The sequence below is a fragment of the Nicotiana tabacum genome, chromosome 17 (genome assembly GCF_000715075.1).
Source record: "Nicotiana tabacum cultivar K326 chromosome 17, ASM71507v2, whole genome shotgun sequence".
NCBI classification, from domain to species: Eukaryota; Viridiplantae; Streptophyta; class Magnoliopsida; order Solanales; family Solanaceae; genus Nicotiana; species Nicotiana tabacum.
In genome coordinates this window covers 99,872,664-99,891,348 of record NC_134096.1, presented here as the reverse complement: position 1 = coordinate 99,891,348, position 18,685 = coordinate 99,872,664, and the positions used below count along the sequence as shown (strand labels likewise).

The following is an 18,685-nucleotide window of genomic DNA, read 5'->3' as shown; positions in this document are numbered from 1 at the left end:
TAAACTGTGATTTATTTGTTTCCATATTTTATCTATCCGTTTTTATATTAAAATATAAAATTATTTTTGAAACGAATCATGTGTCCGTTTTGTTTATTGTGCCAAAATCATGTCACGTATACGTGTACACAATTAATAGCATTTTTATTATATTTAAGATTGTTTCGCCCAAAGTTGCGCGAACGCATACCTTAATTTTAGTTTTGGGAATTGTAATTATGTCACGCGAACGTATACATAATCACGATGATTCAATTAATTAAGAGTACACCTAAAGCATTCTAGCGCATTCCTGATTTGTTTCTTTTCTAAGTTTGAGATTATTGTGAAGACCATGAATTATGAAATTACTTGTGGAAGAAGTGTATGATTTTAAATATTTGAATAAATAAACCATCATATACCAATACCTTACAACCCAATAATTGATGCCCAAACTCATTAGGGTCCAAATCTTTCCAACTTTAAAGCAAGTTTGAATACCTTATTTCCAGAAACATGATTAAGCATATAGCATTTAAGGACTAACTTACATTATTATTTATAAAGTTTAAAGACAAATAAATAAAATCACATGAAATAAGATAAAAAGAACATAGGGAAGAATAAACCTTTAATGCAAAATTTTCAATTAAATGAGTCCCCAAGAACATGTACAATAACTCAGACGAACGTCGAACAAGCATAAGCGATGGAGAACATCAAACCTAGTGAACGGAGCTCCACTGTTTGACGTGTAAAAAAGGATATTATGAAGTATTTTTGTTGGGTTTTGGGTGATGACTTGCTGGATTTTTCGAAAGAAAGACGAAGAAAGAATGACACGAGTAGAAATTCTCTTAGTATAGAAGAAGAAAAATAATTTCTCTCAATTCCCTCCTCCTTTTTTTTCTCCCCACATTTCTCTTCTATTTATAGAAATAATTTCGGAATTTTTTCAGATTTTGTTTCATTTTACTATTTTTTTAATTAAAAAATAATTCTCACTTCCCATTTTTCTTCTTTTTTTAAAAAAAAAATGATTCCCCACTTTCATTTATTTTTATTTTTTAATTTATCACTTTTTTACTTTTATTATATTTAAATTCTCACTTTTTTCTTTTTATTTTTATATTTTCCACTTATTTTACTTTTTTTTTTAATTTTTACTTTCTTTTACTTTTTTTTAAAAAAATTTCAGCTACCTTTACTTTTATTTTTTAATTCCAATTTTCTTTTACTTTTCATTTTTTAAATTTTCACATTATTTTACTTTTATTTTTTTAATATTTCACTTTCTTTTACTTTTTTTAAAAAACAATTCCCACCTACTTTTACTTTTACTTTTTTATTCCATACTTTTAATTTTTCTATTATTTTATTCCCATCCAAAAATTTTAAAAAAAAAAATTAATTTTTTCGTTTTTTTTATTTTAATTTATTTTAACATAAAGATAAAAAATAAAAATAATACTAATAGTAATAATTGACCTTTTAAATTATTTTTAATTTTTACCCTATAAAAAAATGTAACAAAGCTAAAAAATACATATTAAAATTTTAAAAATATTTACATAGTAGGAGGTGATATAAATTTAAATATAGTCAAATATTAGGTGCTCACAGCTGCCCCCCTTTGCTTGGAAACATGAAGAGTTTTCAGGCAAAGAGTAGGTGAGCCATGTGACTAATTGTTTGACCAAACCGTTATTCAAAAGGAAAAGAAATAAAAGATAGGGTGCAACCGAGTCCTGGTTTTGGACAACCTACATATCTCGGGTTATAGGGGAATCATGTCGCGTGTAGTTCAAGGAGAGTGATGGAATGATGAGTTGGAGAGTCGAGTAAGGTTCCACCGAGGCTCCGGTCTGTGGTCCTGTTATTACATCAAAATCAAAAGAAACTAAACAAACCTATCAATTATGAGTTACAAGATTCCTATTTATAAGTTTTCTAAAACTTGATCTCGAGTCTTGACTGGTTCTTCACGCAGACTCTGATCTGAATCTTGATGCTTACTAGCTGCAGGTGCTAGTTCATTCTTCTACGACTTCTTCTGATCAAAACGGGAAATGCAAAGGTCGTAACTTCAGTCGTCTTGAGCAATCCACATCTTTTCATCCGCTTCTGCATTTTGGATTCACTTCTTTTGTTTTCTTTTATTTTATTCTGGATTGAGAATTCTTCTTTTGGTCATCTCGAACCATGTGCCACGAGGTAAAACCTGCTCAGACACCAAAACAAACAAACAGACGAACGGAATTTTTCTGCCCTAGTTTTCATTAGGAAAATTTCGTGAGTTATTATAACAAAAACTCTATACTACATCATTATTAAAAATAATAAAAGGTCGGGATTTGTGTACCCTGGGAAAACTTAATTCTTTAGGAATGGTGTACCCTGATTGTCTAAATGGTGTCTCAACTAAGGATTGGTGTACCTTATGTTGGAGAAAATGTGGCTAGAGAATGGTGTACCCTGCATTTAAGCTCAAATCAACTAGGGAGTGATGTACCATTTGTTACTAAAAGGAAATGTAACCAGGAGTTGGTACCCTGTATTACTGATATGAAATGTAACTAGGGGTTGGCGCCCTGTATTACTGATATTAAAATGAATCCCCAGGGCGAAGAGGTTCTACATAGGTTAAACTGCGAAAAGCGAGCCTGGACGAAGAATACTTGTCACGACCCAATTTTTCCTCCGTTGGGTATCGTGATAGCACCTAGTCTTAGGGACTAGGTAATCCTAATATTTAATGAATAACAACAATAATTAAATAACATCTAACAATTTTTGAAATAGAAATCTCTATAAAATTTATAATTTCCAAAAAACGGTAGTACAAGTCATAAGCTCTACAGAGTTTGCTACAATTTTCTAAATACGACTGTTTGAAATAAAGTAAACAATGTGAATACAAATCATAAGGTGACTCTGAAGCCTGCGAACGCAGTAGCAGGTTTACCTTGAGTCTCCACAGTAACAATCCGCACAGCTAGCTAATGATCAACTGACTTCGAAAATACCTAGACCTGCACAAAAATGTACAGAAGTGCAGTATGAGTACACCACGGTGGTACCCAACAAGTATCAAGATTAACCTCAATGGAATAGTGACGAGGTACAGTCAAGACACCTACTGGACTAAACAACCTGAATAAGTATAAGTATAGGAACAACAGAGTATGATATCTACATAAGGACCACGCGAAATGGCAATTAATACAGTAATTTCAGTAAGAAAGGAAAACAACAACTATCAGCGGAATACCATAATAATGACACAGTAGATGTACGAAAATACAGTCTAAATCCAGTGATCACAAATAAATGAAAGGCAAATAACAACTCAACAAAATGACCGCTTTCACACCGGGTTTTAGCCAATAACCTCCACGAGGTACCGAATCTCAGAATATTCACAACTCACGGGTCCCAATTCCTGAACACTAACACTTAGCATCGTCTGCTCTCATTACAATTTATAACCGCATTGACGACTCACGTGCCAAATAGAGTCATTCTTACATGGAAGGCAATTAAATAAGGATGTACATCTATACTCAACAATATCAAGAATCCTCTTTAACCGATAAGAGTGCTTAACTACGTGTATGCTTGTGCAAGTATTCTAACATAGTTTATGCCAGCTAGTAAGTATAGAAAAAAAATAGAATGGACAACACGTAGAATATTTTCCCACAATTTTCCACAAGATAGAACTCACACAGGTAAGTGCACCACTACACAAATATCAACAACAAGAATGCCCCCAGGCTATCACAAGTCATCATAAATCAATCCCTGACACATCCCACCTTGTCTCGCCATGTGTGCAATAGTAAAGTAAATGCTTGCCTTGTCTCGCCGCATGTGCAAATATCAGTAGTAACAATAACACGGCATAAACCTCGTGCAACCCCATAACAACAACCGCACAGCAGAAACCTCGTGCATCATAATAACAACCATACGGCAGAAAACTCGTGCATCACAATAACAAGTACAACAGCAACAATAACACTAATACAAGGGTACAACAAATAAATCAACTCAGACATTCTAGAACTCAAAGGAACGGAAGAACAAGTTCACAAGGAGTAGTCACAATAGGGAATGCTAGTCATAATAAGAACAACTCAACAAGGAAGGAAATAATATATAACAACGGCCCGCAATGTACAATTCAACAACAAGGGAGCTAACACAAGTCGAATGATTCTAAATAAGGACAAGTCAACTAAGATATAAGATATCTAAACTTCTTTTAAGGCCGGGCAATTACAAAAGAGACATAACAAATTCAATTAAGGATAAGGAGCAGAAAGATAATCATAGTCTCAATTAAGGATGGATAATTACAGAAGAGATAATTATAACTTCAAATAAAGATAAGCAGTTAGGGGAAAGATAACATGACAATAGAAGAGATAACAATTTCAGTTAAGGCACAGATGAATCAAATAAACAACAAGAGTGGATCATGAAGCAATTAACTCTAATTAAAGAAGGTAGAGGTGAAACCAGTAATTAAGAAACATATTCATAACAAAACAACTGCATATTCAGTAAATACAAGAACCTAAGAACCCTAAAAGTCCAACTTTCCACAAATAAGTTCGAGCACGTACTTGTCACCTAGCGTACACGGACTACACTTAGCATAGAGACTCAAATCCTAAGGGGTAGTTCTCCCACATGAAGTTAGGCAAGATACTTACCTCAAAGAAGACAGACCGATAATCAAAAATGAAATTCTCGAGTGAAATGGCCTCCGGACGGCTCAAATCTAACCAAAATAACTTCAAAGCACAAATAAAACTTATAAGAAACTATTCCGGATCATAAAGCCTCAATCATTATCAAAATCTAAAAATCGACCCAAAAGTCGACCCCCGAGCCTGTACCTCGGAACCCGAAAAATTTTACAAAACCTGAACACCCATTCCGATACGAGTTCAACCATACTAAAATGATCAAATTCTGATACCAATTCATCCCTCAAATCTTGATTTTTCATTTTGAAAATTTTTCGTCAAAAAAACCTCCATTTTCCTCAACTCAAAACACAAATTAAATGATAAGAATAAAGATGAAATCATGGAATATAGTAAATTCTAAGTGAAGAACACTTACCCAATCGATTTGCTTGAAAAACCCACAAAGAATCGCTCAAAACCGAGCTCTAGAACTTTAAAAACAAAGTTAAAAATGGCTAACCCTCGGAATAGAGAACTTTATATTCTGCCCACATATTTGTACATCGCAATCGCGGAAGAGGAGTTGCGATCACGAAGAGGAAATGGCTTCTGCCCGAAATTGGTGTTGTGCGATCGCGAACAAGAATGTGTGTTCGCGAAGAAGGAAATAATGGCCCAGGAACTGGGCTACGCGAACGCGAAGGAGGGGAAAGCACACTTACGCGTTCACAGATAGAACAATGCGAACACGTAGAGGAAATGGTCACCAGCTCCCAGCTCCTAGTTTCTACTACGCGAATGCGAAGGAAGTGATGCGGTGACGCGGACGCGATTAAGGAAATCATATGACAGAAAACATCAGTCCAAAAATAGGAGGAAATGGCCCGTAGCCCATCCGAAACTCACCCGAGGACCCTGGGACCCTATCTAAACATACCAACAGGTTCCATAACCTAACACGAACTCGCTCGAGGTCTCAAATCATATCAAACAATGCCCAAACTACAAGTCGTGCCAAGAATCAAACTTATAAACTTTCAAATCTTCCAACTTCAAAAACTCGTGCCGAAACCTATCAAATTACCCTACGGACCTCCAAATCCAAATTCGGACACACGCCTAAGTACAAAATTACCATACGAAGCAGTTGAAATAATCCAAAACCCATTCCAGAATCGTTTGCACAAAAGTCAAATTCTGGTCAACTCTTACCGCCTAAGCTTCCAAAACTAGAATCCTTCTTCTGATTTGACTCCGAATCATCCGGTAACTGAACTCGACCACGCATATAAGTCAATACACATAATATGAAGCTGCTCAAGACCTTATGCCTCCGAACGGGACTTAAATTCTCAAAATGATCAGCCGATCGTTATAGTACTTCTACTCAGAAATATGAGTTGGATCCCCCTGGGCAAAAAGGTTCTACCTGGGTTAAACTGCGAAAAGCGAGATTGGGCAAAGAATACTTCTACCCGAAAATATGAGCTGGATCCCCCTAGGCGAGAGGTTCTACCTGGGTTAAGCTACGTAAAACATCTTGAGCAAAGAGTACTTCTACCCGGAACTATGAGCTGGATCCCACTAAGCGAAAAGGTTCTACCTGGGTTAAGCTACATAAAACATCCTGAGCGAAGAGTACTTCTACCCGGAACTATGAGCTAGATCCCCCTAGGTGAAAAGGTTCTACTTGGGTTAAGCTACGTAAAATAACCTGAGCGAAGAGTACTTCCACCTGGAACTATGAGCTGGATCCCCCTAGGTGAAAAGGTTCTACCTGGGTTAAACTACATAAAACAACCTAAGCAAAGAGTACTTCTACCCGGAACTATGATCTGGACCCCCCTAGGCGAAAAGGTTCTACCTGAGTTAAGCTACGTAAAACAACCTGAGCTAAGAATACTTCTACCCGAAACTATGAGCTGGATCCCCTAGGCAAAAAGGTTCTACCTGAGTTAAGCTACGAAAAGCAAGCCTGGGCGAAGAGTACTTATACCCGGAATATGAGCTAGATCCCCCTAGGCGAAAAAAGTTCTACCTGGGTTAAGCTACGTATAACAACCTGAGCGAAGAGTACTTCTACCCGGAACTATGAGCTGGATCCCCCTAGGCGAAAAGATTCTACCTGGGTTAATCTATATAAAACAACTTGGACGAAGAGTACTTCTACCCGGAACTATGAGCTGGACCCCCCAGGCGAAAAGGTTCTACCTGGGTTAAGCTATGTAAAACAACCTGAGCAAAAAGTACTTCTATCTGGAACTATGAGTTGGATCCCCCTAGGTGAAAAGGTTCTACCTGGGTTAAGCTATGTAAAACAACCTGAGCGAAGAGTACTTCTACCAGGAACTATGAGCTGGATCCCCTAGGCGAAATGGTTCTACCTGAGTTAAGCTACGTAAATGGAAGGTATGAACAATAGTGATGCATGCTAAAAATAAAGAAAATGGAGATTTTGCGAAACACACCTTTGGTGACATTCGTCCTTTAGGAATCGTCATTTTGCACTGCTTTGTTCCTGCTGCAAACAAAGAAAAATTGTGAGTTTTAAAAGTGGTGGTCGGTTTGTTGCCTTGATGTCTTTGGTAGCTTGGCTTTGTGCCCATCTTCTTTTGATGATAATTTCAACCTGCCGCTAGATGTTTTGTGAATACCACTTGCATTTCTGGCCCCGAAGAGCCTTTGACTTTTCAAACTTTTACATGACGGTTGGTCGCGTGGGATTTAACCTTTTCAACTTTATTTTTCCTTTGTGTTATTTCACTTTCGACTTGTTTCCTCCAAAACTTTCAATTTCAGAGCATTGGGAAACCTTTGGCTTTTCAAACTTCGCGAAAACGGTTAGCCACTTGGGACTTAAACCTATTCAACTTCATTTTGCCTTGTAGGCACTTTTAATTTGATTTCCTCCTTTCGAGAGTTTTTGATTTCAAAGCATCAGCCACCATGGCCAATCGGGGTTGACTTGATGCCCCTGATGAGGCTGGGTGCCTCTTGAATATTAGCTTGTATCAAACAAAAGCCTGGTAAATCAGTCTTACCATCCCTTTTTTTGCCTTAGTTTTGGAACAAAGTTAGACCAAAAGGGATTCAAAGAACAACAAACAATGGAATGGATAATGAATTTATACAAGAGGTATCCCTTTCGGGGAAAGGAAAGAGAAGTCTTATCTGGAGTACATGCGGACTTCAATGAATATGACATTCTTTTTGGACTGGATGCCTGATCTTTGTAAATCATCTGACTCTCAGCAATTCATCACAACTTTTACCTCAAAACTAAGAAATCTTGACCAGGACTGTGTCGATGCCAATGACTGTGAAGATCCTCTTTTGGATCAGTAGTGCTCTTTGCGATTTTTTACTAGCTGACCTTTCTCATTTCTCTTCTCATCATCGCCTTATAGTGCCCTTTGCGGGTTTTTACTAACAAGAGTATCTCATTTTTATTTTCTCTACTCGCCATCACCTTATGGTGCACGTGAGGGTTTTAACCAATAAGACTCTCTTATTTTATTTCTCTCATTTGGTTGTATCAGATCCAAGTAGCTGTATTTTCCAATTCTTAAACATTCTCGTTGATTGATTGGAAGGGCTTCAAAAGGATTTGGGTAAAAAGGATTTGGATTGAATTATAACTTTTGCACCTTTCAGGCGAAAGTATCGCCGAACCATTGTAACATCTGCCCCAGTTTTAATTTTTTTTAGGAATGTGACTGAACCCCAGAAAGAGGCTGCCTACGTATCCTTTTGAAATCAAGTCGAACGTAGTTCAAGTGATAGGAACTTGTTTGGATTTTTGTTTTGTTTTCTTTTTCTTCTGTTTTGTATTGTTTTCTTTTTCTTTTTCCTTTCCTTTTACTCTTTTTTTCTTCATTTTTTTCATTTTTTTCCTTTTTTTTTTCAATAACACTTTCAGGTTCCAAAGAGGGTAATCAAAGAAAAGGTAACCGGCTCAAAGGATTGATAGTGTTTGGGTAGCGAGAATGAAAGCCTACGTCATCCCAATCAGAGAACATTAAAGTTGCGTAAAAGGGTAAAACATAATACCTTTTGTCCGCGTCTGTATTGATAGCTGGCACAGATACATTTTCTTCAATATCTCTCAAATACAAAGCTCCCTTTTGGCAGTACTCTTGTTACAATGTATGGACCTTTCCAATCTGGAGTCAATTTTTCTTTAGCTGTTCCGAGTCTTTATTTTATTTTCTTAAACTTATCTTTATTGCATTCTGATTCTTGATTCATTATTTCGAAGTCTGACAATGCTTTAGGATCTAGGCATGAAGTCCACAAGCATGCCACATCATTAAAATGTGCATTAACAGAACTGAAAAGATAATAAGAAAAGTGACAAGATTAAGAAAAGAGATATTTCTAGACAATGAAAGATTAATTTCATTTGATTTTTTTATATTTTTGATTGATTTTTTTTGAATTTTAAAGATAGAAGGGTTTACATTGAAAAATAAGACAATAAAGTAAAACATTTGGATCACACCCTGAAATAATCCAAACGCAGAAAGGACAGCAAGACCGGTTACCGAGACTCCCGTTTGATAGGGAACTTTCAGGTTTGGCAACTATTTTTTGGCTTTTCTTCTGCCGTGGCAATGGCTACTATGATTTTCAATACTGGATCAAGTTCCTCATCATCACAGATCATTCCAACAACTGGCCCAGTGTTGTGAGCAGGCAACAGATTGTTCGTCATATCAGCAGCCTCTTCGTCCCGAAGAACGATTCTTTCGGCTTCAATCAAGTCTTCAACTGCCCTCTTGAGGGTCCAACAGTCCTCAGTATCGTGTCCCACTACTCCAGAGTGGTATTCACATCTAGCATCAGCTCGGTGCGAGGGGGACTCGTGGTTCGGCCGATTCGGGGCCACTGGCTATAGCAGACCTAGCCTGATTAGCTTTTGGAACAAGATTGAATACGATTCACTGAGGGGATCTCTTGGGCGAGGATTGTATTGGGAGACATTTTTGGGGGATTATATGAGGCTTGGTAGGGATGGGCATTTCTGGGAGGTGGAGCTCGGTTTTGTGTATGATGTTGTGGCCGCGTGTAAGGTTGCACGTTCATCACCGCATAAGGAGGCGGTGCCACGACATAAGCAGCATGTTGATGGGGATAATAGTGTTGTGGGATCATAGGGAGCATATACGATTCGTCGGATGACCTGCGGGACCCCCTCGAACTAGAAGCCATCATAGCTCCATCTTCTCTCTCGTTTCTATTCATCAAACCCCCCGAACCATTCTGAACGACCTGTGATGTAGCCTTAAAAGTAGCTTGACTCAAGATTTAGCCCATTTTTAAACCAATTTCGACCATCTCCCCAATTTTGATAACCTCAGCGAACGGTCTACCCATAACATACATCATGTTCTGGAAGTAGTCCGCCTCTTGGGCCTATAGGAAGACCGTAACCATTTCAGGTTCGTCCATTGGAAGCTTTATCCTAGCGGCTTGCTCGCGCCATTTGATAGCATATTCACGGAAGCCTTATGCTGTTTTCTTTTTCAAATTGGACAAAGAGTACTCTTTTTGGACTTTTTCACTATTGCTTTTTTTAATCTTTTTTTCCGCTCTTTTTTTTGTCACTCCTTTCTTTCTTATTCTTTCTTCTTCTTTTCACTCGGTTTATTAATGGCTATGATCGAATCCGATGGAGATTGCCTACGTATCATGACACCGCATGAATCAGATCATTACATAGTTCGGGAATACCTAAAATAAAGCAAATAAGTTAACTCTTTTTCTAATTTATTTATCAATCTTTTTTTTAAAAATTATACCACAAAAGCTCCTAACAAGGAAAATATTTTGAATTTTGAATTTTCTCTCTTTGTTTTATTCGAAATTTTCGAAAGAAAGACTTCTAAATAAGAAAAAAAATATTTTTGGATTTTTAATTTTTATTATTTGATAATTTTCGAAAGAAAAAAAAATATTTTTTTGAATTTTGATTTTTTTTTTGGAGAAAGACTTTTGAAAAAGGAAGAAAATATTTTTGGATTTTTGGATTTGACGTCTAAAAGAAAGACTTCTAAAGAAGAAATTAAAAGAAAATAGTTTTGGATTTTGTTTTAAAATTGAGGCCAGAACCGATAAGCTTTGCCTACGTATCTCACATCCGGTGAGAATCAGACCCGCGTAGTTCGGTAAAATCAGGAATGGAGTAAATAAATTAATTTGTTTTCTTCATTTTTTATAACACTCAAACCATAAAAGCGTTTAGAAAAAGAATATATATTTTTGGATTCCGTTTTTCTTTTTTGGAATTTTTGAAAGAAAGGCATTTAAAGAGGAAAGAAAATATTTTTGGATTTTTGGTTTTGATTTTTTTGAAAGAATGATTTCTAAAGAAGAAAGAAATTTTTTTTTTTGGATTTTTGATTTTTTTTTTAATTTTTGGGAAAAAGACTTCTAAAAATAGGTAGAAATATATTTTTGGATTTTTATTTGATTTGTTTTATTTTTTCGAATGAAAGACTTCTACAAAGAAAATATTTCTGGGTTTAAAGTTTTTTATTTGTTTGGGAATTTCTAAGAAAATACTCATAAAGAAGGAATTAAAGAAAAATATATTTTTGGACTTTTTTTAAAATTGGGAGCCAGAACCGACGAGGTTTGCCTATGTATCTCAGTTCCGGTGAGAATCAAACCCGCGTAATTTGGTAAAAACAGACTATGTTCTTTTCTTTTTTTATTTTTATGAAAATTAATCTTTAAAAACTATTTGTACTAGACCACATCATGTTTTTTTTCCTCTGTTTATTCTACTGATTTATCTGAAGTCGATCAAAATGCAAGCCTCCCAAATAATGCAACAAATAACACATAACATGACATAATGGTCTCAACAAGATACCTGTCTTAAAACAGAACTCGGCCCATGTGCCGACCCTTGTTAAGTCAAATGCACGTGATGCAAATAAAGCGAACCTACTAGGAATATCTGGCATGAGGTTTATTCTTCTAGGTTTAAATCCTAATGGAGAGGGTATCTAGACTGGCTTACTCCAGCGGACAACTCGAGCCGAGGAGGGTCAGCGTACCGGTAGTATTACTTACCGGCTTAGCTGGTGGTGCTCCCCGCCTAAACTATGTGTGACTTAAATCCTTCACCGGGTGACAAGCACCTCGGCTATCTCAAAGAAAGCGGGCTATGTCAAGCAAATGCCCAATTAATTTCAAGAACACTTAGAGGGGTGCGTGAGAAGACAATTTATATGTATAGTTCAACAATATCAAAGCGGTAAAAAGCGGAAAAGTAGCACATTAGGCACCAATAAATTACAATATATACAAAATTAATAAAGCCAAATAAAAGTCAATATGTACAAGCTCGAATTCTGGTTGAGATCCCCAGCAGAGTCGTCAGAGCTGTCACACTCTTTTTTACCCCACAATATGTGATATACATATTATGGATTTCTTTGGGTTAAAGAGTTTTTTCAATTAAAGTGACAAATTTGAGTAGGGATTATTTTATTTACAGAGTCGCCACTTGGAATTAATTTTTTGGGTGTTCCAAGTCACTTTTTATTTGAATCCCTAGTCAAAGGAAGGTTTGACTCTATTATTATTGGTCTGCAAAAACAAAGTCCGGGTAAGAAATTCTGTTGACTGGGGAGAAGGTTTAAGTCATTCTCCGAGTCTCGTGGTTCTAGCACGGTCGCTTTATTGACTATAACTTGGCTTGAATTAATTTTGGAAAACTGTGATTTATTGGTTTTCATATTTTATCTATCCGCTTTTATATTAAAATATGAAATTATTTTTGAAACGAATCACGTGTGTGAATCTGTTTTGTTTATTGTGCCAAAATCATGTCACGTGTACATGTACACAATTAATAGCATTTTAATCATATTTAAGGTTGTTTCACCCAAAGTTGCGCGAACGTATACCTTGATTTTAGTTTTGGAAAGCGTAATTATGTCACGCGAACGTATACAAAATCACGATGATTCAATTAATTAAGAGTACACCTAAAGCATTCTAGCGCATTCATGATTTGTTTCTTTCCTAAGTTTGAGATTATTGTGAAGGACATGAATTATGGAATTACTTGTGGAAGAAGTGTATGATTTTAAATATTTGAATAAATAAACCATCATATACCAATACCTTACAACTCAACAATTGAAGCCCAAACTCATTAAGGTCCAAATCTTCTCAACTTTAAAGCAAGTTTGAATACCATATTTTCATAAACATGATTAAGCATATAGCATTTAAGGAGTAACTTACATTATTATTTATAAAGTTTAAAGGCAAATAAATAAAATCACATGAAATAAGATAAAAAAAACAGAGGGAAGAATAAACCTTTAATGTAAAATTTCTAATTAAATGAGTCCCCAAGAACAGGTATAATAACTCAGACGAACATCGAACAAGCATAAGCGATGGAGAACATCAAACCTAGTGAACGGAGCTCCAATGAAATCCTCGACCTCGACTATTGACTCCACTGTTTGGCGTGTAAAAAGGGATGTTATGAAGTATTTTTGTTGGATTTTGGGTGACAACTTGCTGAATTTTTCGAAAGAAAGACAAAGAAAGAATGACACGAGTAGAAATTCTCTTAGCGTAGAAGAAGAAAAATAATTTCTCTCAATTTCCTCCTCCCTTCTTTTTTTTTTCTCATCACATTTCTCTTCTATTTATAGAAAAAATTTCAGAATTTTTTCAGATTATTTTTATTATTATTATTTTATTATTTTTTTAATTAAAAAATAATTCCCACTTCCGACTTTTCTTCTTTTTTTAAAAAAAGGAATAATTCCACACTTTCCTTTACTTTTATTTTTTAATTTCTCACTTTTTTTACTTTTATTATATTTAAATTCCCACTTTTTTCTTTCCTTTTTTGATTTTCCACTTATTTTACTTTACTTTTTTAATTTTCACTTTCTTTTACTTTTTTAAAAAAAATATTTCAGCTACATTTACTTTAATTTTTTAATTCCAACTTTCTTTTACTTTTTTTTTAATATTCCACTTTCTTTTACTTTTTTTAAAAATTAATTTTCACCTATTTTTACTTTTACTTTTTTATTCCATACTTTTAATTTTCCTATTATTTTATTCCCATCCGAAATTTTTTAAAAAATCTAATTATTTTTTTTGATTTTTTTAAATTTATTTTATTTTAAAATAAAGATAAAAAATAAAAATATTACTAATAGTAATAATTGACCTTTTAAATTATTTTTAATTTCTACACTATAAAAAATGTAACAAAGCTAAAAATATATATATTAAATTTCTAAAAATATTTACATAGTAAGATGTTATAAAAATTTAAATATAGGCAAATATTAGGTGCTCACATGTATTATAGGGGTAAAAGGGAAAAGATTATCATCCCAATAGCTATCAGTATCATCAAGGTTACCTTCATTCACAACATCATCCATAATTCTAGGCTTAGGTATAGACTGTAAGGCGGTGGGACTATAAGGGTGTTTGGCTAAGCTTATAAGCTGGTCAGACTGGCTTATAAGCCATAAGCCATAAGTTGGTCTCCCCCAACTTATCAAATATCAGCTTATAAGCACTTTAGGTTTGACCAAAATATTTACTATTCTATCCCTAAAATACTTCTTTTTAAAACAAAACTCTTCGTATAGTTTTACTCTATCCCGGTTCTTCATAAAACCTAAACAGTTGTTGCCTCTCCAGCCGTGCCATTGCTTCCTTTACGTGCTTCTTTCGTTCTTCTCTGCAACTATCAGACAAATTGCAGGTAATTTTTTTATGTTTTAAACACTCTATCAAGATATGTTTACAAATCCTCCTACGTGTTTCTATCAAGACAAGATGTGACTAAGATGAAAAGAATTGAAAGCTGAATGAATCCAATTTTTGGTTTTGGAGTCCAAATCATAAGCTACTTTTGTCCCTTTCATCCCATATGTTTTAAACTTTACTGAGTATTTGTTGTTTGTCAAATTCATATTTCTCGGCCAGTATTTTTATGCGTGTAATCAAAGTGACGGTACAAAACAGGCCAGCCTTTTACTTTTACGCACGGGTTTTCTTGTCTTGTATTTTTTTTTCTCATGACTTCTTGTTTAGAGTTGAGTATATTATTAATGTTATAAGGAGGTAGTCTACACGTATCCCCTTCTTCATGCATTGATGAAGACCAGCAAATATATTTTGGATGTAATACGAAAGATACCTAGTTATACATAAAGTTTCTTGTTTGTGAAATTTATTCACGGTCACAACTCATGAGGAGAAAGAAGGAGTCGAGTAGGAACATAAATTTATTGGAAGCTATCTCTGAAGCTCAAATATAACAACACATGCTTTTTTTTGTTTTGTTAGTCACTAGACGTTTAAGACAGTTGGTCTCATTATAATATTGAAAATTATTTATACTTCAAAAATATGTGACATACAAAAATAAGAAGGCGTTCTTTTGAACTTTATTTATTTTGAGTTGTGCATAAATATTATTATATGTGTACGTTTATAGCTAAATCTTGTAATCTCTTCAGATTGTTAACATTCAATTATGGGAGAACGACATAATGCTAAGTGGGACGAATATGCACATATTAAATTCATTGAATTGTGTGAGCAAGAAGTTAGAAAAGGAAATAGGCCAAACACTTACTTGTCTAAAGATGGATGGAAGAATATGGTAAATGAGTTTAATAAGAAGACGGGACTAGAATATACTAGAAAACAAATAAAAAATCATTGGGATCACATGAAAGCAGAGTGGACTCTTTTTAAGCAGTTAATGAGAGGTGAGACAGGTTTAGGATGGGATCCCACAAGAAAAACAATTATTGCAGATGATAATTGGTGGGAGAAACAAATTAAGGTACATTGCTTGTCCTTTTCTATAATTATTTCATAACTCTATTAATTATTAGTTTTATTTGTTTGCTTAGAGTAATTTTAAATTCTTTTTTACAGGAGAATTCTAAATACAAAAAATTTAGGAACAAAGACCTTTCGCTGATATGGTTTCGTTACGATGCTTTATTTACTGATATCATTGCCACCGGAGAGAGAGCACGTGCAGCAAATCAAGAATAAGAGTCGGAAGTTAGGTTAGATCAAGATGATGATGGAACAAATGATGTTTATGATAATGACATAGAACAATGGAATGATGAAATAAGCGATGAAAGTCATGACTTGCAGAATATGGATTCAATTACGTTTCCTGAGCCATCGCTTAGAAAGCGAAAGTCAATAGATGGCAGTGGCAGTAGCAGTTAAGTGAAAAAGCGCAAGACAAAAAATAATTCATTGTCACTAAAAGAGGAGATACACTCCCTTATTGAGTTCATATCTAATAACAACACATCTAAGTCTTCAGAGCCCACCATTGAGAAGTGCATGGATATTTTAGAAAATATTCCTGGTATTCTTGAAGGGAGTGATATTTTTAATTGTGCTGTGAACTTGTTGACACAGAAAGAGATGCGACATGTATTTTTGAAGTTGTCTACTGATGAAGCTAGGAAATCTTGGTTGGAGTACAACCACCGACGATCCTTCGTGCCGAATAATCCATCTAATCCAATATGAGAAGTTGTTGATGATGCCTTACCCATATTACATTAGCATTAGATATTTTAACTTGTCCTTTAAAGTATGTCCAGAAGGTTATATTTTCTTAATGTTTTGTTTCCTGTTTATACATAATGGTGGTTTAATCATTTCTTGTTTAGACATTACGTGTTTTATTTTAATAGATGACTATACTATCAACTTTGAAGTTAGCATTTGTCATTTTTAATTCGTAACAGTTTGTATGTCTGTTTCATTTCAGTTTAATGGAATGCTGGAACAATGACTTGTTAAATGACGAAAATGAAGAAGAGGAAACTCAAGAAAATAAGGAACGGATGGCACTATGTCGAATAGCATGTAAGAGTATATTGATATATTATGAGAAATACATTTGTAAGGAACCATGTCGTACATCGAAACGAACTGGAATATATTTATCCAAGAGATATTGCATGAAAATGAGACTCGGTGTTATGAAAATTTTAGATTGAGGAAGTCAGTGTTTCTTTATTTAAGCAAAGATCTAACTGATAAATATAGTCTTAAACCCACGCGTGGGATGTCTGTCTATGAAGAGTTAGGGATGTTCTTGATGATTTGTGCACATGGTGCCGAAAATCGATTGGTACAAGAGATTTTTCAACATTCAGGAGAAACAATTCATAGGCATTTTCATAGTGTTCTAAAGGCCATTGGTAAGCTTGCAAGAGACATAATTCAACCACATTCAAGTTATAATGATGGTGCAGGAGATCACAAGCCATGTAATCAACGATATCTCCCTTTCTTTAAAGTAAGTGACATACTTAATAATTATATTATTATATTTTTATATTTTAACTCAAAAAATTACCTAGTGTAAACTTATATTTAGTTTATGCGTGTATATATTTTTAGGATTGTATTGGAGCACTTGATGGCACACATGTGAAAGCAAGATTGCCTCAAGGTCAAGAGATACCATATATTGGGCGTAAAGGTTATCCTACTCAAAATATTCTTGCTGTTGTCGACTTTAATATGTGTTTTACATTTGCATGGGTTGGGTGGGAAGGAGCAGCTCATGATAACCGTATATTTGGTGAGGCACTTCGTAGACCCGAACTGAATTTTTCACATCCATCCGGGGACAAATATTATCTTGTTGATGCAGGATATTCACACATAAAGGGATATATGACTTCATATAAAGGGGATAATGTGAGATACCATCTTGCAAACTTTCGTCGAGGTGCGACACGACAATTGCGAGCACCAAATGGACATAAAGAAATGTTCAATTATTTGCATTCTTCTTGCAGAAATATTGTAGAGCGAACATTTGGGGTATGGAAAGCAAGGTGGTCTATTTTGCGAGATATGCCTTTTTATCATATTGACACTCAAAGAGATATCGTATTGGCTACAATGGCGATTCACAATTACATTAGAAAGAAATGTAAGATGGACAATGCATTCCAAGAAGCTGAGAATGAGAGATATGTGCCACGTGTTGATCCTGATATTGGAAGATCCACAAGAGTCAACGTTGCAGATGAAGAAAATATAGAAAATCAAGGAGATAATAATATTTGGATGGCAATTCGTGATCTGATTGCTCAAGATATTTATGATAGTTGAATGTTTTATTCTTATTTATTACAAATAATACATATTAAGTGCTTGTTTCTTCTCTACAAACACTGTGTGCATTATTTAAGATTTTCTTCTTAACTTTTGTTAATTTATACTCCACCCCTTCTAATTTATGATTAACATAAACTATATTTATAAAAAAGATATTATCTAATCATTTTTATAATTAAAATAACATGATAAATAGGTAGAATCTATGTAGAATCTAAAATTTTGAAGAAAATAACGTTTTTAGTAGTGTAAATTGTTATAAGGTCATTTAAGTCATTTTAACATAAAAAGAGCTTATCAACACTTTTTAATCAAACAGTTTCAGCTGCTTATTATTAGTTTAAGCACTTTTATCCAAACATGTAACTGCTTATTTTTTAAATCAGTTTCAGCACTTAAAAGTGTTTTTCAGCACCTAATGCTTATCAGCTACTCTAAATCAGCTAAGCCAAACAGGCTCATAATAAGTTCTACACGTTTCATTACTAATAGGTATTTCAACATTGTGTGTACATCCAAATGCAACTTTACCTACCAAAAATGACCCCACAAATTTAGGAACGTCCACCAAACTAGGATTCTCTATATGCAATAAAGTTTAGCCAACTAATAGTGAATCATTAGTGGCGAGGGTAGCATATAGGCACCTATTAACATCTTCAACCTGCAGTAATGAAACATCACATTTAGGACTTTTTTATACTATCCTAGCCTTACGAAAATCATGTTCATCTAACTTTCTGACTTGAAGTTTACAAGAATACGGTGAGAGTGTATGAAAAAAATGTCAGTACCAACCCATCACTACTCATAGAGAAATC

The 18,685-nt window shown here is 34.6% G+C and overlaps 1 protein-coding gene across 1 annotated transcript; it reads left to right on the top strand.

The window, feature by feature from the left end:
* The first annotated feature begins 15,222 nt into the window (after window positions 1-15,222).
* LOC107785775 (L10-interacting MYB domain-containing protein-like) lies at window positions 15,223-15,755 on the top strand. The gene is made up of 2 exons (XM_016607148.1): window positions 15,223-15,537; window positions 15,633-15,755. Exons 1-2 carry the CDS (start codon window positions 15,223-15,225, stop codon window positions 15,753-15,755), a joined length of 438 nt encoding a protein of 145 aa, XP_016462634.1.
* Window positions 15,756-18,685: the final 2,930 nt, after the last annotated feature.